At 48.9% G+C, this 13,845-nt stretch overlaps 1 protein-coding gene across 2 annotated transcripts in view; it reads right to left on the bottom strand.

The window, feature by feature from the left end:
* WWC1 (WW and C2 domain containing 1) overlaps window positions 1–10,686 on the bottom strand; it is a 72,663-nt gene extending 61,977 nt beyond the window's left edge. Inside the window, exon 1 of one of the 2 annotated variants that reach the window (XM_075766774.1) lies at window positions 10,394–10,686. In XM_075766774.1, coding sequence (XP_075622889.1) covers window positions 10,394–10,512 — 119 coding nt within the window. In that variant the 5' untranslated portion in view covers window positions 10,513–10,686. The remainder of the gene's footprint in view (window positions 1–10,393) is intronic. The other variant, XM_075766775.1, reaches the window with a different exon arrangement.
* Window positions 10,687–13,845: the final 3,159 nt, after the last annotated feature.

The raw sequence follows: 13,845 nt of genomic DNA on the forward strand, positions 1-13,845 counted from the left end.
GGGTATTAGCTGCAGACTACCGGACAAATAGAGAATAAAGATGAGAAAATTCAACACAGAACATTTGCTTTAGGGATAAGAGTGGCATTTACAAAGGATGTGTGAAAACAAGCCTGAGTGGAGGACTCTGTGTGACCTGTTCAGTTGCAAATTTGTCCTTGCAAACTGAGGTTTTTTACCCGTGCAACCCTTTTGCAAATGACCAAGCCAGGTTCCTTGGCCCCATACCCCCCTTTCCCACCCACACATGCTTCTCTTAAAATGAAACCATAAAAAGGAAGTGAGGAGTAGTGCCCAAGGAGTATAAGAGATTAGGCAAGCAAACAACATGCGCTTTAAGAAGGTATTTACATTCAGGTTATGCTTCCCTTAGCATCAAGCAAAGACCATGATGGCAGATACCTTCTAAACTGAATTACTGGTCAGCCAGTTGCATGAGAAACTAGCAATGCCATACAATAGTCTATGAACAATTAACAGATGACGTACAATAATATATCTACCTTTATTCAGAGTTATAGACTATCTCAACTGAAAAAGATATCACATTGATATTTGACAGACTGGATTTAAGTTAAATCTGGAAGCTCCTGCATTCGAATTTAAAAACCCAAAAAATTAGGAAATTTAGGAAGTCTAAGATATCTTGCAAAACCTTGGTGCCACAGAAAGCCATGGGACATGGCAGCAGCCATGACATTTCACTTTCCTGCATATATAGGCTAAAGGAAGACAGAATAACGCTCACTGAGGACTGTAGGGAGATCTCTTTACCAGACAAATCTGCCTATATCTAGAATATTAGAAAACTTACTTTTTGAGAACTAGCTCTTAAACAGCCTAAAGCCTTCTACATATGTGTCCACGTAAGAATTAAATAGTCAGTGTCCCATCAAGGCAACAGACTGTTTAACTTTGATGCTTACATCCTGCAGTGTGAAATACTTCCTAGTGACATAAGAAAAGACAAATTGCCAGTCTGGCTTACTGCCTTGCTGGCTGACAAGCTATTTACATTAGCCAGATGTAGAGACAACTTCAAGGAATTTCAGAAAAATCTAAACAAGTGGGTGAACTGACAACTGGAGAGAGATCAGATGTTGAGAAATGTTGAGTAATATACTGAACAGAAGAGTTTAACCTCCTTATTCGCTGCAGGGTTAATACACACCAGTAATCAAATACACCTGAGCATCACCACAACAAAAAAAACCTGTTTGAAGTGCTCATTTGATTTCAAGTTTGACTATGCCAAAACTCTGCAATACAAAGGATTTTTTTTTTTTTTTAAACACAATGTAATATGAAAAGCTCATCTGGACTACTATATACAGTACAGGTCATCCTAATTTAGATAAGCCTTATCATTTTATCTTAAAAATACTTCCTTTTCATGCCAAGTTCCTCCTTGAGAAAAGTTTCCATCTCTGCTATATGGGAATTCATTCAGAGCAACAGCAGTCAATGAAGCTGCATCATTAGCATCACTCCACTAGTCATAGGGAGCATCTGGAACAATCCTAAAAAGAACACAGAAGCCGCTGCAGCAGCAGAGACCTCCCAAAGCAGGAAGGTCTCCAGCTAGCTGAGCCGCTCTCTTCCCACCAAAACAGCAAGCCATAAGCAGCAACCAGAAGACTGAACCAAAGCCAGATCAGATGCTGAGGAGCAGAAGTGGCACCGTTCTGAACAAAGGTCGGGACTGAACAGCAAAAGCCAGTCTAAAGAGCACTGCAACAATCTAACAGCTGTTGAACCAGAGCAGCATCACTAATTGAGCATGGACCTTACCCTGTGTGCACTGTTGCAGTAGAACTGTCACATCTCCTAGATCAGTGCCATAAGATGCAGGAGCACAGCACCACGCTGCCTCAGAACTCCCAACAGACCCCCAAGAGCCCCCAGGAGCGCTGTGGAGCAGGCAGTAGACAGGCTGAAGATTTCCCCTCAGGGAAAGCAGCACTGGGGTGAGCAGAGGTTTCACCTGCAGAGCACCATGGAACACCGAGGTGACCTACTGCAGTGTAGGCAACCAGGACCCCCCCCCTCATCTGACTGCCTGGTCGCTGCCAGCCCAGGACAACGGCTGCCCCGTTCCCGGGGTGCTGCCTGCTTCCCTGCTCCCACCCACACCTCCTCCCTTGCACTTCAGCGGCTGCAGAGCAAGCTGATCCTACCAACTGAGTAGGATAAACTCCACTTGCCAAAGGGGTTACTATGAGCTTCTCTGTGGCCTGATTCAGGCTGACCCAGCACCAAAGACAAGGCACCAACCTGGGACACTTCACAGGCAGACTGGATAATTTGCAGAACTGCATTACATGTGACAGTCAAATACTTTCCATTATCATCCCCACCCAAATTCCCATTGAGATAATGTGGATAAGCAGCTCAAAAACACGCTCAATCTTTCACAGAGTCTAAGTGCAAGAACTTCAAATGTCCAGGATGAATCCACCAGTGAGATGACTCTTCCCATTCACGCAGGGATTAGGTGCCACGGTCCAACAGATCACTGCTGCCAACCCATGATGCCAACCTGCCCAAGCCCCTCAAAAGACATCCGGCAGGATTCGTGCACTGGATGGCTTGGAGGCTGCGTGGGCGAGGGGACAGCCTGCGCAGCTGGGCCACCAGCATGTCTTCCAGCAGCTGCAGAGGCTCGAAGTCATCCACAATAACGCCACAGAGCAGTTCTGGGGCTACCTACCTTTTCCTGTGCTGCTCCAGAAGATTATTTTGGCCACTGCTGTTTCTCTGCAGGCCATCCTCTCTGTGGTAGGGTGTGAAGGATGAAAGAGCAGAGAGTCCTCTCCTTAGCAGGGGACTGCCCTGGTTCCAAGTACAAGGCTATTAGGGCAGTTGTAAGTCACATATGAAAGATTTGCAAGTTGTTGCAGGGTGATTTAAGCAATAGTTTTGCTTACATTTTAGTTCAAAATAGTTATGTGACCACCTTACATCTCAACTCCACATAGAGCGGATATGAATGACTGCCTCTTGCAAATCAATACTGTTTATTGCGTGCTTTAAATCAATAAAGCTTTCCTCCACAGAGTAAATTCTTCTAAAACAGTGATTAGGCATTTGAAGAGAACTAAACAGTTTCACTGAACAATACCATTAGTCCTGAAAGATCAGCTCGACATCCCAGCCAGAAAGCACTTTGTCAGAACTAATTAATCCCCACAGAACCCCTATAAGATTGAGAAAGCAATTCATCTGCTTTTTAAATGTGTTGGGTACTTATGTTGCAGAATATCATGGCTGGGGTGGAAGCTGTAAGTACCAGCATAAACAGAGAACAAACCAAGCCAGCAGAACCCATCCAAGAGCATGAAAAACCAGAGGACAATGACAGCTGTAGGATTTGGCTTCTTTGCCTCTTCCCGTTACACACCAAACCTCCTGTGACTACCCAGAGAGTCTTCCAGATGTCATTTGACTGGATGAGTGGCAGTGAAAAGCAGTTATTATTCTACTGGGAGCAGTTCTGTCTGTTGTTTGTTCAGCCAATTATCTATGCACGTAGCTTAAAAGGGAGGGGGGGAGCAGTAACCTTAGGCTCTGTGAACAAGAACTCTGGATTTTATTTGAGCAGTTACAGCTAAGTCTTCATTACCACAAGCAAAGCACGTAACCTTACTAAACAGGTCTCATGAATGGCAACCAGCCAGCATAAAAAGTGTTTCTCTCCAAGGAAGTGGTCAATCTACATAGCTCTCATATGCGTATGTAGTAGCACCAGTCTACATACCTCCACCTGACTTTGCACAGCTGCTGCCACCTCCCTTTATTCATTTATTTTTCTCCAGCCACCAGGTTCAGGCAGCCAGCCCCTGCCTTGGGAGCACACCAGCAAGGCTTTCCCAAGCCAGCTGTATGATCTCTCCCCCTCTTTGAGACAGACTTGAAGTTCTCCCACACTTGACACAACCAAATGTCAAGTCAAGCCCAGAACATTTCAATCCTGGCAAACAGCGAGATCAGCAGTCTCTGCAACGCATGCAGGGACGTGCTGTGGGGCAGTGACGCTCCTCGGCATGCTGAGCGGAGTGCAAGACTAGCCTTGGCAGCATGCAGTCACCTTCAGGAGCACAGAATATGAATCAATCATTTACTAATAGATTCCTCCAGTAACTGAGATAAGAACCTGGTCTGAAAAGGCAGGTCAGTGACAGGACCACCCTCAGCCACCTAGCACACATCACTGTATACGCAAGTTATTTTATTAAAATTTTTTGGACAAGTCTTCCCATGTCTTCCAAATTAATTTTCTGGCACAAGCTAGAGGAATTTAAATCAGATTCATACATGGAAAAGCTTGCTGCAAACTCATTTCCTATAACTGTGCTAGCTCTGAAGACATCAGCATGAATTACACCTGTAGGAGATGCTGGGTTCATCTGGGCTCCAGCAAGCGAACATCCACTCTCCCTATAAAACTCAGCCAGAAATCACGGTGCAAAGCCACGCACCTGCAGCTCTGGGAACATCTCCTCGGTTGGGCTGGCAGAGCGCCTGACCAGGTCAAGTGCCTGGGGACAGTTTCACAAGCGCACCCTCAGCAGCATTCCCGGGTTGCCACCAGAGCCGGCTCCGCTCCCACACCTCCTAGCCTCCCGCTCAGCCCCAGCTCTGCCAGCACAAGTTTCTGCACAGGCGTACACAACCTGGATCAACTGTTTCTGTAAAATAAACCCAGACAGTAAAATAACATTTTTCAGCCAGACCAGTTTCTGCAGTAATACAGAATTTTACTCCGGCAGCAGCAGCAGCTTAAGGTGCCCCATCAGCAGCTCCCAGCACCTGCCCCAGGTGCCCAACACAGCAGCCACCTCCTGCCTGCCATGCCCACATCTTCTAGGACTTACTAGCCAATTTTCTGCCATTCCACTGGATGGAGATCAAGATAACTACTTCAATATGAACATGCATGACCTACATAGGGATGAAATTGCTGATCTCCTTGCCAAGTAAGTTTCTGGTCCATGGCGGTGTCACTAACTTCACAAGCCATCAGTCTTTGACGTAAAATTAAAGGACTGATCTTGTGAGCAAGATGACCTTGCCAGAGCAGAAGATGAAGCTCAACCTACATATTTCTAAACAATGTGATTTACAGAGATTTCTTCAAAAGCAATTCTGATCTTTTAACACTCAGAATTCCCCAAGATGCATTAAAAAGCTGCTGAGCTGAACAAAGCTTCGCATTTTTCAATTTTTTTTCACATTCCATAGGGAAGATAAAATAATTTTTGTAGTTCTAAAGTCACTGCCAACATCCTCTGCCTCTACACACGCGTGCGTACCACACCTTTAGCAGCGAAGCCCTTGTTAAAAAGCATCCTACCCGTTGTTTCCAGCTACCCTCCCCAGTTCAAAGTGAGTTTACACAAGTGAAGCAGCACACTGGCTCTGAAGGCAGTCCCCGCAGTCTCCAAAGAGATCAAAACATCCTACCACAAGGTGTATCTGGGGAGTCCCAGGAAAAACAAAACTGAAAAACAATGAAGTTTGATTTTTTGTAACTGAAGAGGTCTGATTGATTTCAGCTCCAATCCACCTTTTCCAATTAAGGGTGCAGCCTGTGTTAATTCATCTTGGAAGACTCTTGATATTAATGAATTAAAAAATTGTCAAGTGTCACAATAATCTTACTTACTGCCCTTGTCTCCCTATATATGAGCACTTATATAAACCAATTAATTTTCATTTACTGTGGGGGAAAAACCCTAAGAACAGCACAAGTCCTACGCATTAAGACACCTGTTCCCAGCAATGGCACTGAGATGACTATGAAGACTGCATTTCTGTCACTCACTTCTGTACTCCTGGAAAATGGTTATCAGCGGCTTCTACGGGCACACACTGAACTGCCTGTTCTTTACAAAATAATTAGCTATTTTGGAGGATGTAAACATGAGAAAGCAGCAGAGTCACATACATATGACAGGGTGTTTGGCTAGCTATCAGTAAAGAAAGGCAACAGCAGGCATCAAACTAGGAGCCTTCAGCTACACGACCTACACTGCTGCCGCTAATGAAAGAAAAACCTAGAGAAGAGAGATGCTCCATCTTTGAAAATTCTCCTCTCTTCTCCTTACGTTTACCGATTTTCATCTACAGAAAAGCACGGCTCCTTTTATGCTTGCTGCTTTTCATTGCCCTCCCTTCTTCTAGCCCTTTTATTTTGCAGAACTCCCACATTTAAGTTAGCTATATTTAGCTTATTCCAGTGATTATAGTTATGCTATAGGCAAATAATCCAAGTATGGACAGTTACATGTGAAATTTTAACATGATGCTCATATTTCTAAATTTTTGATATAGGAAGTTTGGATAACAAGCGTGATGAGCAGACTGGGGATGAAAAGCTTCAAGATCAGAATAATGCAGAGGAAACAAAACACTCTGCAGTGTTTCACATCGAGCCTAGAAGGCAGACCTAGAGGGGCACGGCTATATGATTTTGCTCTCTATATGACATGCCTAGCTTTTCTTCTGGAAGATCCTCAGGCTCAGCAAACCTGAATCTTCCTCAGTAAATAGGTGGCCCGAACTATTTTAAAAGCACAAGGTCTTCTACATACAACAACACATACATTGGCACACACTGGCCCTGAGCCTTGGCAAACCTCTTCCCTAATTCTCTTTACCAAAGCTCTGCTTTGTAGGTTCAGACTGGGAAAAACTCCATATGGAACAGGGAGGGATTTCAGGGAGCAACTGCAGAATCTAGGCTTTCATTTAATAAACATCTCCAACCCTTTACATCACTAAGAGCCTTCAAGAAATGAAGGGCCACCAACTGAGGCACTGCTGCCTCCCCAAACTGAAAACATCTGCTGCTGTTTTGCAGCTTCACCAAGCTTAAACCAGAGTGCTCCTATTTTGCCAGCCTTCACTCATAACAGCAGTCCGGTGATTGAGGTAAAAGGAGAAGTTCAGTCAGCTCCATCTAAAATAACCTGGAAAAAACTGCTTACGCCACTGTGTAACACAAATATTGGGGAGCGGGACAGGTTATCAGGCATCTCCAAATCCTCAGAGCAATCAGAAAGCTTCTGGGTTGAAAAGCAAGGAAAAGAGAGAAAAAACCCTAACCTCTGCCAAGATAGTTTGAGGTAGAGTAGAGGGTCCTCTAAACCGCGTGTAAAGAACCCAGGGACAGCACACCCAGATAGCCACCTCTAACCCTCGTGTCTGATGAAAGCAGAAATCTCGTTCAGGTCACACTGTTGGTGCAATTCCTGATTCACAGCCATGTTTAAGAACGGGCAGCAGGTGCTGCTAATGTTTCTGAGACACCATTCTTATTTTCTGTTTGGTCACCAGCACAGCAGCTCACAGTGCAGATGCACCCACTGGGACAAGCCTCTGGTATGTTTTACCAAATGGTATGTACTGGTGCATACCTGAGAGCTCGTGCTCAGTAAGGCTTGATCTCGCATTACACTGTCTCCAAGTCCTGAATTATCTAATTTCAAACAAATCTACAAAGTCAGCTATGTGAGCTTCCTGTTACACAAGGAAAAACAGAGTAGGGTTTGGGGGTTTTTTCCCTACCTGGTCACTACACCTGCCTTACAGCTTTTTAACCTAAAATTCTTGCTTACAAAGTACTTTGATTCTTTTTTGTTATACCATACCACAGGTACAGTAATGGTTAAGTCCCCAAATTCTTCAGATTATTTAACCTTAGATGATTTCCCAAAATGCTTTAACATCCACAGGCTTCCTGGGACTGCCTTGAAGTCTAGTATACCCTTCCAAGGCACAAGGTAAGAGTGCTCTGACATGCAGTTGCTTCAGTCAAGATTTCGGGCACCTGAGCATTACTCAAGTCAGCTTTAGAGGAGAGTTAGATGCCACCAGGTGCCATGACTTCCTACCAGCAAAGTCTAACAGCCCTTCTTACCAATAACCCTTCTGCAGGACTGGTGTCATCCATCCAACTGTTGTCACAAAAACTATGGGCAAACCCATGCCCTGAAGCTAGATGCTATCCCTGCTCATGTTTATTTCCACTAAGTTAAGCTAGAATGAAAGACTTAGGATGCACAGGTTTTTAAACCTTCCCTACCTTCAGTTACCAGTTGTTGCTCCCTGAATAAACCAATCATGTATTACAAAGGTACAGTCCCACTGACAAGCAAGTGGGTTCAGAGCGAGCCCTAACACATACATCTTCCCTCACACCTCTCAAATTTGAAGTTTTACAGCCACGTTTCCCAATATCAACTGCTTTTTGCTGGGTAAAAGACAGCATGTGTAAGCACAGCACACAGAGCACTGTAGCAAATGCACAAACCAACCTCTCAGCTGCAGCAATTTTAAAGATGACTTGTAAAAGGCTAGGGTTACAAATATTTCAACTTAAAACACACTGATAAAGTTCAACAATCAGTGCATAAATCCAAGTTCACTACCACAGGGAGTAGTTATCTATGACTTGAGCTGATCAGAAATTCCCCATCAGCTGTTTTTCACAGATAGTGGTAATTAGTTGAAAGAGAAACAACTTCTCTGCATATCAGAGCAGGGTTTCAACTCGTACGAGCACATGGTCCCCGAGGTGATGGGTAAGCGTTGTGTCACACAGTTGTTCTAGTGTTGGACCAATAAACTCTTCAAAGCCCTGAGGATTTTCATCGGGGGAGTGTCCAATACAGCTTTTCTGGTAGCACTACTGGAAGATGCCTCAGATGCAAAGCTCGTCAGGGCCATGTGTATTCAGGTGTATTTCCATGTGCACAACAAATATGTCATGTGATACGAGTTATCAGTATATGTTTGAATATTCTCCTCTAACAGTGGTGAGGAGGTAACGTTTCTGCCACAGCTCAGTACCTATGGTCCGTAAGGCACCCATTTTGTCGCTTCTGTCACTTCTGAACCACAAACCAAGGATATACGAGAACTTTTATAAGCCAGTATTAGGCCTATTAGATTTCTCACTTCATTCTCTGTAACAGAACAAAGATGCCAGGAAAGCATTCCTAATTTAAGCTTGTATTGACTTTTACAAAGGTTAAAAAACACACCTTGAAACAACTGTGTTACTGGCACTTCTCAACCATGTTACTGAAACAGAAGCCCCAAAAACGAGTTCCAAACCCCCGGCTGGCAGCAGGTCACCTTTGTGTACAGTACACACAAGGATTATTCCTGGAATGCAGAACGCTCCTTGAAATCTTGTAAAATTGGACAATCATTCACTTCCACACTTAAAAACACTGAAGCAGAACTGGAGACAAGGCAAAGTACTGACATCCCACCAACAGTGGAAGCCCCGTCAAAGAACTGATTGCTGGGGCAAGGGGAAGAAAGGAAAACAAATTCAGAAGTTACACTAGCTGCCCCATAACAAGGAACACACTTCCCCCATCTGAGAGTGAGTGTTTTAAATTTATCAGTGACAAACCACATATTGAGACTGTTGAAATTTCCAGCTCATCAAGATGGATTTTTGAGTCGCTGTGGCTGGGAACTTCAGCTAACAGAACACTGAATGTGAAATTTAGAAACTTCTGATTTCAGCAGCGATCCAGCAGTTGAGCTTCTTGCATGCTCAAGCTACCGTACGCTGGCTTACTGTACCTGCCTCGAGCATGGAACTGGAACATGCCACGACAGAGCTTTGCTTGGAAAATGACCTGGGTCTTGAACAGCAGACTGTTTTCTGTATTTCTCGCTATTGAAGTGAGCAATATAGGGAAAGAGCTGACCAGAGCAAGTGGGAGCAAGAGGAGAGCGCTGGGAAGCAGAAGGGGCGATCAGAAACGCACCCTGAAGTCAGCAACCTCGGTAATCGCCGCGCTCAAAGCCACAGAGCTGCCTGCAGAGGTGGGCCACGATGCAGGAGACGACCCCCCGACACCCCCCTGACCTGCTTTGCCAGCCTCCCCCCTCCCCGGGGCCACGGCTGCTCCCGTGGGGTGACCCGGGTGGGCCCCCCGGCTCAGCTGGCAGCGCCGATGCCACTCTCGCACCACGGGCGGCGTGCAACGCGGATCCGTCCGGGGATGGGAGAGGAGGTGGGCTGCGAGATGAGAGGACAACACAACCACAAACCTCCCCGATCCCCCTCCACCCCTCACCTCCCGAGCGGCAGGCAGGCACCCAGCGCCCTGTCCGGGCCGCGGGGAGCGAAACGACCGCCCTGTCCTGTCCCGCCCTGCCCTCCCCTACGCGGAGCCAAACCGGGGCCAGCCCCGAGCCGAGGGACGGCAGCAGTCACCGACCGGCAACTTGGGCGCCGGGGGGGACGCGCCGAGGAGCCCCGCCGGAGCCGGCACACCTCCGGCCGCGGGGGTCCGCCCGCCCCACGGATGGCGAGAAGGGGCCCCGGAGCGGTGCCCACCCCCCCCCCCGCCCGGCCGCCACCCACCTGTCGCGGGGGTCGACCCAGCTGGTGGTGCGGCTGCCGTGGTCGATGTAGTACACCTTCCCGTCGTAGTCCCGCGCCTCCTCCCAGCCCTCGGGCAGCGGGAGCTCCTTCCGCGGCATCGTCCCCACCGCCGGCCGCGCTGCCCCATCCACCGCTCCGCTCCGGGGCGGCGGCGGCGGGGGCCGGCCCCGGGGCAGGGCCGGGCCGGGCCGGGCCTCCCCTCCCGCGGGCAGCGAGGAGCGGTGCGGGGGCCACGCCGGCCCAGCCGCGCAGGGAGGCGCCGCCGCCGGGCAACCTCACATGCCGGCCCCGCGGCGGGGGCGGGGCGCGCAGCCGGCTGAGGCGGGCCGGGCTGAGGCGGGTCGAGGCGCCCGGCCCCACGCCGCGGCGGGACAGGACGAGGGCGGTCCGGGGAGGGCGACGGGGGAAGCCCACGGTCAGCCCTGCGGCGCGGGAAGCCCCGGCCCGCCCGGCCCCTCACGCCTCCATTTCCTGCTCCGGCAGCGGCGCCCGGCGAGTCCCGGGGCGGCTCCGCCCCCTCCTCCACGCCCCGCCCACCACCGGCGCCCCGGGCGGGGGATGCCGGTTCTTCAAGGCTCCGCCCGCCACGCCCCGCCACGCCGCCGCACGCGCGAGAGCGCCCCCTCCCGGCGGGGCGGGAGAGGGCCCCTGCGGGAGCGCGCAGCCGGGGGGGGGTCCGAGGCCGGTGTTACCGGTGTTACCGGTGTTACCGGTGTTACCGGTGTTGGGGCGCTCGGGACCAGCGCGGTGGGGAGCTACGGGGCCGAACGCGGAGGGCTGCCACTGTAACTGCGCTCCTGCGCATGGGCTGCCACTATAACGGTGCTCTTGCACGTAAGGGCCTGCGGCTCAGCTCGGCCCCTCTGAGGAGAAACACAAAAGGAGGAGGATGGGGGCGGCCCAAAACGCAGAGCAGGGTCTGCACGGTGCCCCCGGGGAGACACGGGCCGTTGGCTGTCAGGGGTGCCGGCACTCGAAGCACATAAACGTTTCCCTAACCTGGGGGACACCCCTCGGGCTGTGAGGCGTCCCTGGCCCGCGGGTGCAGGAACCCCGAGGGGGGGGCAGGGACCCCAACGGTGCAGGGACGCCGGAGGGGCAGGGCCCCTGACGGTACAGGGTTCCCGGGCAGTGCAGGGTCCCCAGCATCGGCTGCGCTCCCCTGAGGCGTTGCCGCTGCCAGGCTGTGTTTGCAGGCAGTGAGGGAGCAGCCAGCGGAGCTGCCCACGCGGGTCTCCGCAGGGGTGACATGGGTGACTTTTCCATTTATGGGGCTTCAAGAGTGGAAGCTCTTTGCAGCTGGGTGCGTCGCTAGCGCGACCATCACCAGAAGGCAGGGTTATAAGCAGAAGTTAGGGTAGTGCGCAGAAGGTGGCCCCAGGCACGAGGCACAAGCCCACGGGCGGGTGATGGTGCCCACACCATGTGGCACGTTGCCCTTGCCAGAGCAGCTGCTGCCTTGGCGCGGCCTGTGCCAGCCCCTGAGCGTGGCTCAGCTGTGGTTGCCGTGCAGCATGGACAGAGCTATGGGGACTTGTCCTGCCCAGTCTTCTGTCCCCAGATTGCCATAATTTAGGCTTGAACAGGCTGCCCACGACAACGTGTCACAATAAAAGCTCATGCGATCAGGCCATGAGCTAACGCGGGTGACCCGCACGGTGTGGTGTGGAGGGGAGTTTTGCCTGAGGGAGCGTTTTTCCCCGGGGAGTGCCAGCCGACGCCGGTGTCCTCCTATCCAGGGCGGGGGAAAAAGCGAGAAGTTTTGTAGAGCTCCAGCTATTGAACCAGCAGAACGGAGTGGGGATCCCTGCCAAGCACCGGGCTGGAAAAGGAAACTGGAGGATGGGAAGAGGGGAGCCCCGAAGGGCTGGAGAGGAAAAGCAAAAGCGAGAAAGACAGTTAGAAATAACATCTCATTTTTGTGCCAGATTTTTGAGGGTAAGATAACTTCTTTCAGGCTTTCTGACAACCTGCTGGGAGTCAGAACTGCTAATTCTCTGGAGGCCGAAGCAGAATGCAGTAGCAGTTGGCTGAAGAAGTGGTTGAGCAGGGAATAAAATGAAGACAAGTAAAACTGAAAGTGAGGCATTTGGAAAATAGCCTGATTTAACCCCATTTTATCTGAAGCCAAACTTGGAGGGGGCCACGAAATGTGCTGCTTTTATGAACAAGACCATACACAAGGCTTTTAAATTAATAATTAAGCAAGAATAAGGGAATAAACACTGTATCTGTCCACAACTAAACGAAGCCTGTGGTTTCTTTTGGAAGCTGCTCCAGCGAGCAGACACCAAGACCGCCGGGAGTGCTGGGCCGACGCCAGCCGTGCGCAGGGGATTTCTGCGGGGCACTGGGCTAGTTGCTGCGGCCGTCATTTTCTCTTTACTGCTTTTAATCTCGTGGATAATGGTGTTTCTCTCTTTGTAAAACGCTCAGCAAAGTACTTAAGACATTTAAAAGGGGAAACTGCAGAAATAGAAAAAAAAAACCAGCAACAACTAATGTTTTTACATATTACAAGAGAAGAAGCAAATAACCAAGTGATACCAAATTAATATGTCTTTTCATTGTCCTGTATTTGTGGTCTTATGTTCAAGCACAGAGATACTTCCAAAAGGCATGTTTCATTTTAAAGTGCTTTTTCAGATTTTTCAGAACACGTGTACATCATGTAGAGAAAGTACATGTACAGAATGTACAGAAGCTGACCACATTCCTTTTGTTTTCCAGATGTCGTCAACTGTGTTTATGAAGAAAGTAATTGTGTATTTTTTTTAAAGATAATTGCTTTTGAAATAAATACCTCAGAAAGTATTTGCAGGTAGTTCTGACTCAAGTCAAAAGATCTTATTTTTCCACTCCTTTATTTTTTTAACTCAGGGAAAAAAAAATCCCTCTTATTGAACCATATGAATTTATGAATGTAATCAGGAATGTGCGTATGGTAACTTACTCCCTTTTACCACTTACACTCACAACAAAAGAATTCAGCGTTATCAGAGTCTCTTTGAACTGTAAAGCAATAAACAAACAGGTGATTGTTTTCTCATGAGCAAAGAAAGGGAAGGCTTGGTTCGTAGGTAAGCTCTTACCTATGTGAAAAGGAAGAACAGAGCAGAGAACAAAGTCTGCAGAAACCTCATTTTTTTTTGCCCCGGGGTCAATGTCTCCAGCATGACCTCATGTGCTGCACAGCGCCGTCCCAGCCAGCTCCGCAGAGTCCGCAACGGGCCAGGTAAGAAATGATTCAGTAACCAGAGCAGCCATTTTCTGGGGGTGATTTCTGTTTAGGAGACGCTGGTTGCTTGCTGCTTGGAGATTTTTTTCCTAAAACATTGAGAAGTCTGTATTTTTGTAGTGACACTGTTCTTAATTGACTGCACATAACAAAACCACAAATGTCGAAAGCTACTAGAGCACAGTATGGGTCT

The sequence above is a fragment of the Balearica regulorum genome, chromosome 14 (genome assembly GCF_011004875.1).
Source record: "Balearica regulorum gibbericeps isolate bBalReg1 chromosome 14, bBalReg1.pri, whole genome shotgun sequence".
Classification (NCBI taxonomy): Eukaryota; Metazoa; Chordata; class Aves; order Gruiformes; family Gruidae; genus Balearica; species Balearica regulorum.